Source organism: Triticum dicoccoides, chromosome 1B (genome assembly GCF_002162155.2).
Source record: "Triticum dicoccoides isolate Atlit2015 ecotype Zavitan chromosome 1B, WEW_v2.0, whole genome shotgun sequence".
Lineage (NCBI taxonomy): Eukaryota > Viridiplantae > Streptophyta > Magnoliopsida > Poales > Poaceae > Triticum > Triticum dicoccoides.
This window is the reverse complement of record NC_041381.1, coordinates 555,589,822-555,602,526: the sequence shown is the minus strand read 5'-3', so window position 1 is coordinate 555,602,526 and position 12,705 is coordinate 555,589,822. Positions and strand designations below refer to the sequence as shown.

Genomic DNA, 12,705 nt, shown 5'->3' with positions numbered 1-12,705 from the left:
TACTATCTTCATAGTGGGTAGTGTCATAGGTGTGGTAACATAGTTGCCTTCATTTATTACTTTGTAGACTCATTATGCATTGGAAACCGCTATGTGATGGTAACATATTATGTTACTCTATTTGCCTCTCTCCTCATTAACTACTTGTCACATCACCATTTTTGCTTATGTGGCATCTATGTTACTACCTATGTTACTCCCACTATGACCAGCCTTAAATACCTTAGCAACTCAAGTCCCCAATGCATAGGTGCTTAACTTGTTATTGTTAAGCACACTTTATTTAATGAGTTAGCACCTAAAGTCTTTCATGCATTGGCCAAATTGTTTCATTTAAATGGTTTGCCTAGGTTCTTGCACTTGGCATTGGTTCTTCCTGGGGTCACCAAAGTACTCTCTCCCCTCCTTAAATGTCGTGCCATGTCATTTTTTTGCTTATGTGGCATGCTTAGCACCTGTCCACGGTGGAGCACTGGGAAGGGCCTAAACCCGGACGAAGGTAGTAGTAACATAGTCTAGGGATATGTGTATGTTACTAGTGTATGTTACTCTTCATTGTTTGCGTAAATGGATAAATGGATACCCGCGGGTTAAATTCCCATGTTTGCGTAACATCAATTTGAGTGACACATAATCATAAACAACAAGATACAATCATAATTTATAAACAACAACACATAATAACATCAATACATACTTATAAACAACAACACATCATAAACACACATAATTTTATAAATATCAACACTTTCTTGCAAACAACAACACGTAGATATAACCAATGGTACATAGTCATACATTTTTAAGTTCACAGACTTATGACAAAGGGTAGAGGTAAATTTTTTTCCGTACTTGTTATATTTTATAAGGGTACATGGGTATGTTGGTATGGGTTATATGATCTCATATCCATACCTGCTCTACCCAATAAATTTGAGATTTTCCTATTTACATATTCATGGGTAACTTTTTGTCTCATATCCTTAACCTAAAAGGAATTTTACCCGCAAGAAACGTGGGTAATGGGTACCCACTGTCATCCCTATTCACGGCACAATGCACAAAATGTCCAGACATCACGGTCCCAACATTTAGGGCCGGTTTGGTGATATCCTCCGTGGTCCGTGCAAGCTCGTTCCACTCACCGGTCACCACACACACTCGTCACAGGAAAATTTGTGGCGTGAGAAGCTGGGCCGAGCAGAAGATGGACGGACGCAGAGCAGCACCGCCGCCGGCGTCGCGGATTAGTGGCTGGCACGCCGAGGACGAGTCCGAGCTGGGCGAGGAGGAGCTCGGTGTCTTCACCGCCGAGCGCTACTTCAACGGCGCCCTCGGCGCCGAGGAGGCTTTGTGGTGCGACCGCTCGTCGTCGTCGTTCTCGTCCGCGTTCAAGACATGGCAGCACGACGGGTCTGCCCCGACGCCGACGGCTGCCACCAGCTCGTCGGAGGCCAGCTGGAACAGCCGCTCTGCGCTTCTGCCTAACCGTCCGGCGATGGCAGTCCCCTCGCCCGTTGAGGGCAAGCCGGATTCCAGGACAGAGAGTGATCAGACCGGAAGAAAGGCACGCTCGTCGTCATCTCACCTGCGACGTTGGCTTCTCGGCATGGCAGGGCGCGCCTGCGCCTGGGGCGACGGCGAGGAGTCTGTGGGCACCGACGACCCGAGCCGGCATGAATTGGAGTCCGGCTCTGTTCACGGTGGCCAGAAACGCAGCCCCGAAGCGGATGCGGCGCTACCAAGAATGACGAGCAAGCAGACCGCCGTGGAGGACGGCACCACGGCGAGGGTGATGTTTGGCAAGAGGGCCGACGACGGCGACGCACCACCTACCCTGCTGGTCGCGGAAGCTACGCACAGACGAGCTGCAAACTCCGGCGAATTGCCCATGAGGATGCTGGATCCGGCGGTGAACGCGTCGTACAAGTACAACGACCGGCTCCGGCGGGAATCTTTGGATATGTTTCACCAGGCAGGCCAAGGCTCTGCCATCACAATCGTGGCTGGAAGCACGGCGCGGGGTGGTGCCGCAACTGCAAGTGCAGGCAGCGGTGCTAGAGGAAGCCCCGACACACCAAGCAGGAGGCGCGACTCCGGCGATCTCGAGAGCGTGTGCCCGCCGAGCGAGGCGAGCGTGGTGTGGAGCGTGGTCACCGCGGAAGGCGCCGCGTCCGGCAACTTCTCCAGCGCGGCCTCTGGATGCCACTATTACTTCAACGACGGCGACGGAGAGACGACGCGGCACGCGGCGGCAGGAGGAAAGATCAACCGGAGGAGACGAAGCAACGGCGGCGGCTTGCTGATGGGCTGTATGTCCAAGAGGGCCGTCGACGCCGTCGGCTCCGCCTCGGACGTGCGTCTACCGGCCGGAGGTAGAGCCGGCGCCGGTGGCGAGGTGAACGGCCGAGACGTGACGCGCCGCCGGTAGGTGTGCTCGGTTTTGGTGTATGCGACGATTGAGATGTGGACTTGGATGCATGCATGGACCGGTGGATGTGTATTTTTCTTGAAAAAAAGTAGTAATGGATCATTTTTATTTGCAATAGAGAAGTACTCTAATTGCGATAGGGATGCGGTGTGGACGATGCTCTTCAAAGCTGCCATTATCAGGCGTACTGTCCGCATACATACACGCGGGATGGTACATTTCACAATAATCGTGGAAACAATTTTCAGAACCCTACAATGAACTTGGTCTATATGGCGTTCTGCGTACTGTGTAAAACGTTGGTTTCTTCTTCTCAAGTACTTCCTCAATTCCGAATTACTTGTCGCACATATGGATGTATCTAGATGTATTTTAATTCTAGATACATCCATTTCAGCGACGAGTAATTTGAAACAGAGGAAGTAACGAACAATAGTTCAGTCGGACCGGTCAAATCTGACCTCCTGTATTCCACAAACAGCATCCGACTGCGCCCACATAGGAACAAGGTGCCCATTTTATCCGTGTCCAGCAAGCCACACCTGTCATATCTAAAACTTTAAACAATATAAATTCATGCACATAATCACATACTCCTTTCGTCCGAAAATACTTGTCATTGAAATTGATGTATCTAGATGTATTTTAGTTGTAGATACATCCATTTTCATTCATTTTGATGACAAGTAATGTCGGATGGAGAAAGTACCACATAATCAATTCACAAACTCAACAATCCCAACCAACTCAAAATGAACCACGATTCAACAATTCGACAGAAGCCAAATAAAACTCAACAATTTACACATTGGTTACGCACAAATGAATCAATCGCCCCTCCCCATGTTGTGAGAATTCGTAGGGGCACACACCTGTAGAAACGTCTCCGGCTGTCAATCTACGCCGTGATTGGAGAAGTTGTTGCGGTGGAAATTCATTGAAAAATGGATGTGAATTCAGAATTATCTGAAGATGACACAATATACACATTTATTCTATATAAATACCTCAGTCAAAAGCTGTTATACGTTTTTCTACCTGTCCACATGCTACATTGCCCGTTCTGTTACATACCCTGTTACACGAGTCGTCACACTGTTCATCTTCTTTTTCATTCGTTCGGTCGTTCCCTTCTTCTAGTCCACCGTGTCCGTACTCTTCTCATTTGCGTCACATATGTTCTTCCTTTTAATCCTGTAACCGTCTTCAATCTCTATTGCTTTTGCTTTTATTCAATTCATTTCCTTTACTTGATTCATACTCATCGGTTCACGCTCTTCTGTCCTTTGGTAAGAATATTCCATACACCGCTTTTGCCCACTTTTCATTATTGTACGACACATGATATCGTCTGTCAAATATATACCTGTCGATTAGCTAATGCAATCCTCGTTGATTTGAATTTTTGGGAATCGCTCAGTACCTCCCTTACAAATGTTTTTCACATTTATTTTTTTCAATTGTAGTGTCTTCCCCAACATTTGATTTGATTTGCACTCCTACGGTTTTAGTTCTTGTTCTATCAATTTCGTTTGAACAAAACTTGCGCTATCAATTCAATTCTGTCCACTGGAACTTCTTTCTATTATGCTTTCTGACACTTACTTGTCCTCCTTTTTATTCCTAAGCGCATCCAACCAGCCACCCCGAGTTACCAAATATTCTTTTGGGCTCGTAGTGCACACACGTTTCAACTTCTTTCTGGCTACTCTTTGCCCCTCCTCCTCTTCCTTTCCACTGTGATCCCATAGACCAACTTTCCCGAGGCTGCTACTCGACGTTCCTCCCATAGGTTGCCGGATCTCGACGACTTCAACCGTCGACATGATCTACAGGTACTGCCGCTGGATCTTTGCATTGTGCTCCAACTTCCCGCTTCAAAGAAATGAAGATCGATGTACTTCATGAAATAGAGGTTACTAGCTATCGCTCTTCATTGTGCTCCAAATCATACCCCAAAATCTTATTTTGTGTTAAATTTCTTGTTGATGCATTTGTAGTGCCCAATCCGTTACGACCCGAGAGGCTTGTGTGGCAGTGACCATGTTGTTAGGACAAGTGCTTCTCCCTTTTTTTCGAGTAGAATGCAAAAATAAGAATGACAAGTTTCAAATTATTGTTCAAATCTTGTTCAATACATTTTTATTCAACTTTTACTGGACTATACATTACTCGTAAGCATGTGCCTCAACAAGATCTCCGATTCAGTTCCTGTTCACTCAACAAGATGTTCATTGAACAAAACATAGGTCTAACTTATTTCCAATGCACCTGACTCTTCCTCATGATTGCAGAATTTTCCTGATTAGTCCAACATAGATTTCCTTTCAACCCATAATGATAGTTTACTTAATCTTCATTCGTACATACTTATACCTTCGTTCTGTTCTGCATACCAACATATAGTAACGGTTCTTCCATTTCAAACTTAAGCTTACATATCCTTCTGTTAAATAATGTCATTGAGATACACTTACTTTCTCTATGAATATTGACTTCATATTCTTTTGTTACAACAGTTCTTTCTTTGGTTTCATGTTTCCTAGGAAATCCCCTACTTTGCAAGAAAAGATTTCTTACAAAACATTGGCGTTACAAAATCTGCTATCAGTCAAGTTACATCTTTGCTTCAGATAGAAGAAATCACTTTGTTATTGATGTCACAAATGAACAGGAGAAACCATATTTTACTGGCAAGTCTTGAAAATTAGCTGGCGACGCTCATCAATCGATATTGGCGAACCTACCAAATCCTTCAATTACTCATCCATGTATGTACTTTTCTACCATAGTTCTATATAAATTTTGTTTTCCTTCACATCCATGGCTTATAGAAATACCATTACTTTGTATTTGTACTCACTGAACATCCGTTAGTCCTTTTCCTGACTTTCCACCATACATCATAACTAACTTTATTCATATATATGTCATCGCTATTTCAAACTGGATAAAGCATAGAAACAAATCGTGAAGAGGATTGATAATACATATGGCACAACAAAAACCTAGGAAGACATTGACCATACAATTAAGTTTATTAAGCGATATTACTCATTTTCAAACGAATACAACATTAAGTATCCTGATCATCTATATGTTCCACTGCTGCACACTTTGACGAGGTCTAACATTAAGAACACTCATGATAAGCTTTATTTTTCATTTTAGGGTTTCAACAAACTTTCATGATAGTATATATAATTCTCGCTTTCTTACACAAATTTCCTTGCGCCAGAAACTGCCAAAACATGCCATGCCTAACCTGATAGATGACATAGGTTTTCTCAGGATTATTCTACATCCCACTATCAACTTCACATCTATGTACACATGTTCTGTTGATGATTGTGCCATCATTAATGGCTGGCTAGAAGTATTGAAGCCGACCAAATTCAAAGTTCGAGACAAACTGATGTTCATCGAGAACCAGAATAGTGAAGGCGTTGTCCCGTTTCTTGCTCGAATTTGATGTTCAACTTAGTAGTTTTATCATCTGATCTACCGACTGTAGGGCTTGTCCTACTCCTGTTGTATCACACTGTTCGTACACATGTCCTGCTAATGCAAGAATGTCATTTTGTACTGCTCATGTTCGATCTTATTACCTATCCTACTTCCTGAGCCAGTAATGTCTCACCACTGTCTGAAAAACTATTGTACTTTAATGTTCAAACATTTTGAAAGGTAGTACTATGATTTCTTCCACTAATTCAGTATTATTTCTTTCATATTTGTTTTCATAATTGAGAATATTCTTACAACACACTATACATATGAAGAACTACCATATAATTTCACTTCTCTTTCTGCTACGCATAGACTTCACTACCTTATAGACATAATACATATCTGCAAAAAATCTTGGTCTAGAAACTCAACTTGTAAGTACATACTTACAAAACCAGTAACCACACGCCATCTTAAATTCTTTTTCACAATTCCTACTTCTCAAACATTGACATATAACGCTTATACGTTGAATAGTCCAAATCAATTAGAATACACTCACGTAAAAAGTAAATTTCAACACTTTTTCTTAAAAGAGTTTATGGTTACCTGCTAATTAAATATGCAAAAAAGTATAAGAATGATGAAACAACTATCTTCTTCAAATATAAACTTAAAACATAACCCATAAATAAACTTGCACATTGAAGAACTAATTAAACATGTGTAAATGTTGGCCTCACAAATTACAGTGTGTACTATAGATTTATTATCATTAACGCGTCCTCAAAATAGCTAGCCCGTGAAGGTGCATGGGTTAACGACCAGTGAATATGAATTCTTAATCCCGCAAAAAAAGAATATGAATTCTTAAAAAAGATGTATATCACCAACCAGCAACAAGTAAACTATGCAATATATTATGCACATGTTTTGCAGCAATAAGATAATCTACAATTCACGAACTTGTTAATCCACCAAGGTTGAAATATTTAACCAACATGCTCCTAATTCTAATTCTACCGATGCAACATCGACCCTCTTCTACGCTTTCTCTACTCAAGTTTTCAAACAAAAATAGCATGCCGTGCCTTCGCCTACTAGTGATACTTACATTTGCTAGAATAGATGGATAGTTTCCCGCAAAAAATAGCTTGAGGAGGGTAGCGAAGTGACCATTAGACCAGCGATCAGCGTGGTCCTCAACTAAGCAAATGTCTCATCTAAAATTGCCCATTTAGTAGGTCATTTTGAAGACCGAGCTTTATGGTGGCTTTAATTTTTGAAATTTTCAAAATTCAAACTTTTAGTTAAAAAAATTTCTAAAGAAAACACATGTATATAAGGATGTAATGTTTATTTTTTAGAATTTCTTGACACTAAAAGGTTTGAATTTTGAACTTTTCAAATTAAGACCTCCATTGAGCTCGGCCCCCATTGGCATTTTCTATTTCTACCCTCCTACAAATGCATCGGGGTGTGCCTCTTTTTCCTAGCTACTACGAAATGAAACAGACGCTCAACGGCAATGCCAAAGTGTGGGACAATGATTATGCGCAGCCATACTAAGCTAGTAGGTAGAAAGTGTGGCTTGCCACACCCGGCAGCGATGCTGCCGGGTATAGTCATATCCAACCCAATAATGCAGTCATTGAAGCATTGCGAATATAAAAATAGCATAATATTAGTTGTGTCTATCAATCTAATATTCAAGTTTAACATTCCGAACATAGCAAGTGGTCCAAGAAACAACAAAAGGCTTCAGGTCAAAACTGATTTTGAAAGGATTCCACATGATCATACATCAATGATGACCAAAACTTCTCAGCTTTTAGTTGTCTAGGACATTTCTTGAGCTCCATCGAGTTTGTATCATCTATTGTAATTACACCCATGGCAAGTAGATAGTCTAAAGCAGTAGAACATGTTGATTCAATAAAATTCCTGTTGAGTTGGCAATATGCTTTTCTTGTGGGGCCGGAGATCAATTTTCACCGATGCCATTACTATGGCATCATCATCATCAACAAGTTTGAATGCGTGAATTGTACCGTCGATCTGTTTGGTAGCTTCTTTGAGCATATACCTTCTGCTGATGGTAACACAGATGGCAGAGAGCTACATTTATTGAAAAGGTAAAATAATCTATTAGGTTAATTGGGCATGTTACCATTAGTAAATTTTAGACATATGCATGGCTTAGTTATAACCCGTGGAAGCCCCTTAACTATTAAATCATCATCAGCCATCCTTGAGCAGAGAAACATGCATCAGGTCCCTCGCATTCACATGAGAAAAACAACAACATGATTTTATCTTGGAACACCAAACAATCTACATAATGTAGAAGGGCATGATACCAACTCCATTTTAGCTGAACCTACGTAATTAGCAGTAAGAATTTGGATAATGCAAGTGCATGATCACTTCTCATCATTCTATATAAGTAGATGGAAATATAACAATAATAATTCATGGGCTACAAGAGTAGAGAACATTTATTGTAAAACAGTATAACGCAGTGAGTTACGAGGCTCCACAGCGCCCTGCCGTCGCTGGCCGTCGGATGCTTCCATCGTACGTCCCCTGTGCATCTTCGTTTTTTAGTTGGGCCGCTGCTCCGCAGAACTATTCAGGCTTGTTGCGGTTGATCGGGCCTGGGCGGGTGCACTGGCCCATTACATGATTCAGTTTGCCTATGCCCGCATCGTCTCCTCTCTGCTTGTCCTCCGCCTCCGCCGCCGCCGCCACCATCGTTCTCCTCTCCTTCGCCAACCCGAGATGAAAAAAAAGACACGAAATAAAATTCCCACCATGACGTCTCCTCTACCATCCCCATGACTGGCGGGCAGCAAAGACGGAGAAAGGCAACGAGAGATAGATCCACCTGGCCGAGGAGGTGTGGCTGACCGTCAGGGCACGCTAGTGACCTCTCCATGGCCATTGAGTTGGAGGAAGACACTATACTTTCTTCTGGTTGGGCGCCCTGTGGACCAAATCCGATGCAAGATGTCATAGCCAGTACTGGTGGCAGTGACACTAGCATTGGTGCGACGGGGCGGAGATAGTGTGGACTGGGTTCTCGCCGACCACAAATGGTGCTTTGCATAGATGGAGTTATGCGGAGCCCGCGTGGATCTGCCGCATCCGGAGCTTTTCCCACGAACTTCCGCCTCATCATTCTCACCTCAGGAGGACGTTGCACTCGTCAGCGGCAAGGAACCATGCAGGCCGACGCTGCACTCGTCAGCAGCGAGGCACCATGCTGGATCTGTTGCTGAGCTCATTTTGTTGGTTTTCTGAACTTGGTTTAGGAATTTAATTCAGAATGTCCGCTCTGGCTGATGAACAACCACACGACAGATCAGTTGGCAAGCGGCGGCGGAGGAAGGGAACCATATGGGAAACCTGAGCAGCCAACACTCGGATTAAATTATATAATTGTAAGTTATATCTATCATCTCACTATTCAAGCAAATTCATATGAACACAATTATTTGAGTTGAGGCGTTGTTCCTGCACAATCAGGTGTGTTCGCTATTGAGGGTTGAAATCTTGCCTTGTGCACTTTCTTCCAAAACCCTGTAACTGAAGTGAGGATTTAATTTTGCGCTAAATGCATACCCAAAGGACCATTACTTTCAACGTTGAGCAAGTAGCTAGAAACAATTACACTACAATATTTGTTCTCTTTCGGTGGCATGTGATACTGGTTGCGGAACTGGCAAAAACTCAATCTTCTACAAAGCTCAGGATAAAACAAGCAATTAACTATTGTTCTGTAGGTATATTGAGAAAATAATTATTTTTACAAAGTTGTAATCACAAATTCATGTTAGGAAAATGACCTTTGGTTAGTAGACTCACTGCAGCAGTTCCCATGGATCTATATCATAAGAATGGACACTTGAGAGACGCATATGACAGAGCCATATGCCTTACTAAAGAATTTGATAGGGTAACAGATTACGAAGAACCATGCCTTCCACAAGTCTGTCCTGCCAGCTCTGGTTGCGTGGCACATATGAAAAGAGCGAAATCGAAGGATTTTTGATAACACAACTTTGGATATTGCTGACCTTGTTAGTTTGATTAGAGATGACTTCCTGATAGTAGGTCAGGCTTTTTGCGAGTAGACTTTTCTCTCTCTTATTTTCTCTGAATTCAGTCTATATAGTATTTCCTTCATCTTTAATGAAAAGCAGAGCTCCTGCTGTTAACCGTCAAAAAGAAATACACTTTGATGTTGTGCTATTAGCATTCAGTTTCTCATAGTATTTAATATTAGTACTTTCTGCTTATGACTGTTCTGATTTGCACCTTAAATCACTAAGAATTACTGTCAGCTTTTTCAGATGATTCTGGTTGATTCAAATTAACAGCTATGGCTTACGGCACACAGGAAACTTCGGTTAAGTTGCCGCAACCTAGCCGTCTACTTGTTGGTTATCAATTGTTCTACATTCTCCGTCTTTCTTTCTCAACTAAACTTCATTTTTAGTTGTTCTTTTGCAAATACGGATGGGCGCGGCAACGCGCGCCTTCATGTTCTAGTTATATATGAAGGCACACCATTCTCTACCACAAATGTAGGGAAATAGAGCACTAAAACAAGGAAGAGTACAGGTTCCTGATACGTCCATTTTGCATCATGTTTTTTTACTATTATTTATAATGTTTTTATCCATAATAATGCTTTTTGGAGTAATTCTAATGCCTTTTCTCTCATAATTTGCAAGGTACACACCAAGAGGGAGAATTCTGGCAGCTGGAAATCTGGACCTGAAAAAGCTATGTCAGGCTACCTATTCTGCGCAACTCCAAACAAGCTGAGCCTTCACAGAGAATTTTTATGGAATATTTAAGAAATATTGGAGCAAATAACTACCAAAGGGGCCCACCAGGTGGGCACAACCCACCTGGGCGCGTCTGGGAGCCCATGCGCGCCCTGGTGGGTTGTGCCCTCCTCGGCCCACCTCCGGTGCCCATCTTCTAGTATATAAGTCATTTTGACCTAGGAAAATAGAGGGGAGACATTCAGAATAAAGCGCCACCGCCTCAAGGCGAAACTTGGGTAGGAGCGCTTTTACTCTCCGGCAGAGCGATTTTGCCGGGGGAACTTCCCTCCCAAAGGGGGAAATCATCGTCATCATCACCACCAACAACTCTCCCATCTTGGGGATGGCAATCTCCATCAACATCTTCACCAGCACCATCTCATTTCAAACCCTAGTTTATCTCTTGTATTTAATCTTGTTACCCAAACTATAGATTGGTGCTAGGGGGTTACTAGTAGTGTTGATTACATCTTGTAGTTGATTACTATATGGTTTATTTGGTGGAAGATTATATGTTCGGATCCATTATGCTATTTAATACCCCTATGATCATGAGCATGTTGATTATTTGTGAGCAGTTACTTTTGTTCTTAAGGTCACGGGAGAAATCATGTTGCAAGTAATCATGTGAATTTGATATGTGTTCGATACCTTGATAGTATGTATGTTGTGATTCCCTTAGTGGTGTCATGTGTACGTCGACTACATGACACTTCACCATATTTGGGCCTAAGGGAATGCATTGTGGAGTAGTAAATCAATGGTGGGTTGCGAGAGTGACAGAAACTTAAACCCCAGTTTCTGCACTATTCTGTAAGGGACCGATTGGATCCTAGAGTTTAATGCTACGGTTAGAACTTATTCTTAATACTTTTCTCGTAGTTGAGGATGCTTGCGGGAGGGTTAATCATAAGTAGGAGGTTTGTTCAAGTAAGAACAACACCTAAGCACGGGTCCACCCACATATCAAATTATCAAAGTAGCGAACACAAATCAAACCAACATGATGAAAATAACTAGATGAAATTCCCGTGTACCCTCAAGAACACTTTGCTTGTTATAAGAGACCATTTTGGCTCGTCCTTTGTCTAAAATGGATTGGGCTACCTTGCTGCATACTTATTGTTACTATCGTTACTTGCTCGTTACAAATTATCTTGCTACCAAACTACTTGCTACTTACAGTTTCAGCACTTGCAGACATTACCTTACTGAAAACTACTTGTCATTTCCTTCTGCTCCTCGTTGGGTTCGCCACTCTTACTTATTGAAAAGAGCTACAATTGATTCCATATACTTGTGGGTCATCAAGGCTATTTTCTGGCACCGTTGCCAGGGAGTGAAGCGCCTTTGGTAAGTGGAATTCGGTAAGGAAACATTTATATAATGTGCTGAAATTTATTGTCACTTGTTACTATGGAAAACAATCCTTTGAGGGGTTTGTTCGGGGTATCTTCACCTCGTACGGAACCAAAATTAGTTACCCCTCAAGCTACTACATCTACTGAAAATATTGAATATGAAATCCCTTCGGGTATGATAGAACAACTGCTAGCTAATCCTTATGCAGGAGATGGAACTAAACATCCTGATATGTACCTGATACACGTGGAACAAATTTGTGGATTGTTTAAGCTTGCAGGTTTACCCAGGGATGAAGTGATGAAAAAGGTTTTCCCTTTATCTTTGAAGGGAAAAGCATTGGCATGGTATAGGCTATGCGATGATATTGGATCATGGAATTGGAATCATTTGAAATTGGAGTTCCATCAAAAAATTTATCCTATGCATCTAGTTCATCATGATCGGAATTATATATGTAATTTTTGGCCTCGTGAAGGAGAAAGTATCGCTCTATCTTGGGGGAGGCTTAAGTCGATGTTATACCCCAATCATGAGCTCTCAAGAGAAATTATTATTCGGAATTTTATGCTCGGCTTTCTCGTAATGATCAAACCATGCTCGATACTTCTTGTACTGGTTCTT

General features: G+C 42.1%; 1 protein-coding gene across 1 annotated transcript; it reads left to right on the top strand.

Annotated features, from left to right (window-relative positions):
• Nucleotides 1-874: 874 nt before the first annotated feature.
• LOC119350598 lies at nt 875-2,709 on the top strand. The gene is made up of 2 exons (XM_037618347.1): nt 875-878; nt 1,074-2,709. The coding sequence occupies exons 1-2, from the start codon at nt 875-877 to the stop codon at nt 2,429-2,431; spliced, it is 1,362 nt and encodes a 453-aa protein (XP_037474244.1). The 3' UTR covers nt 2,432-2,709.
• Nucleotides 2,710-12,705: the final 9,996 nt, after the last annotated feature.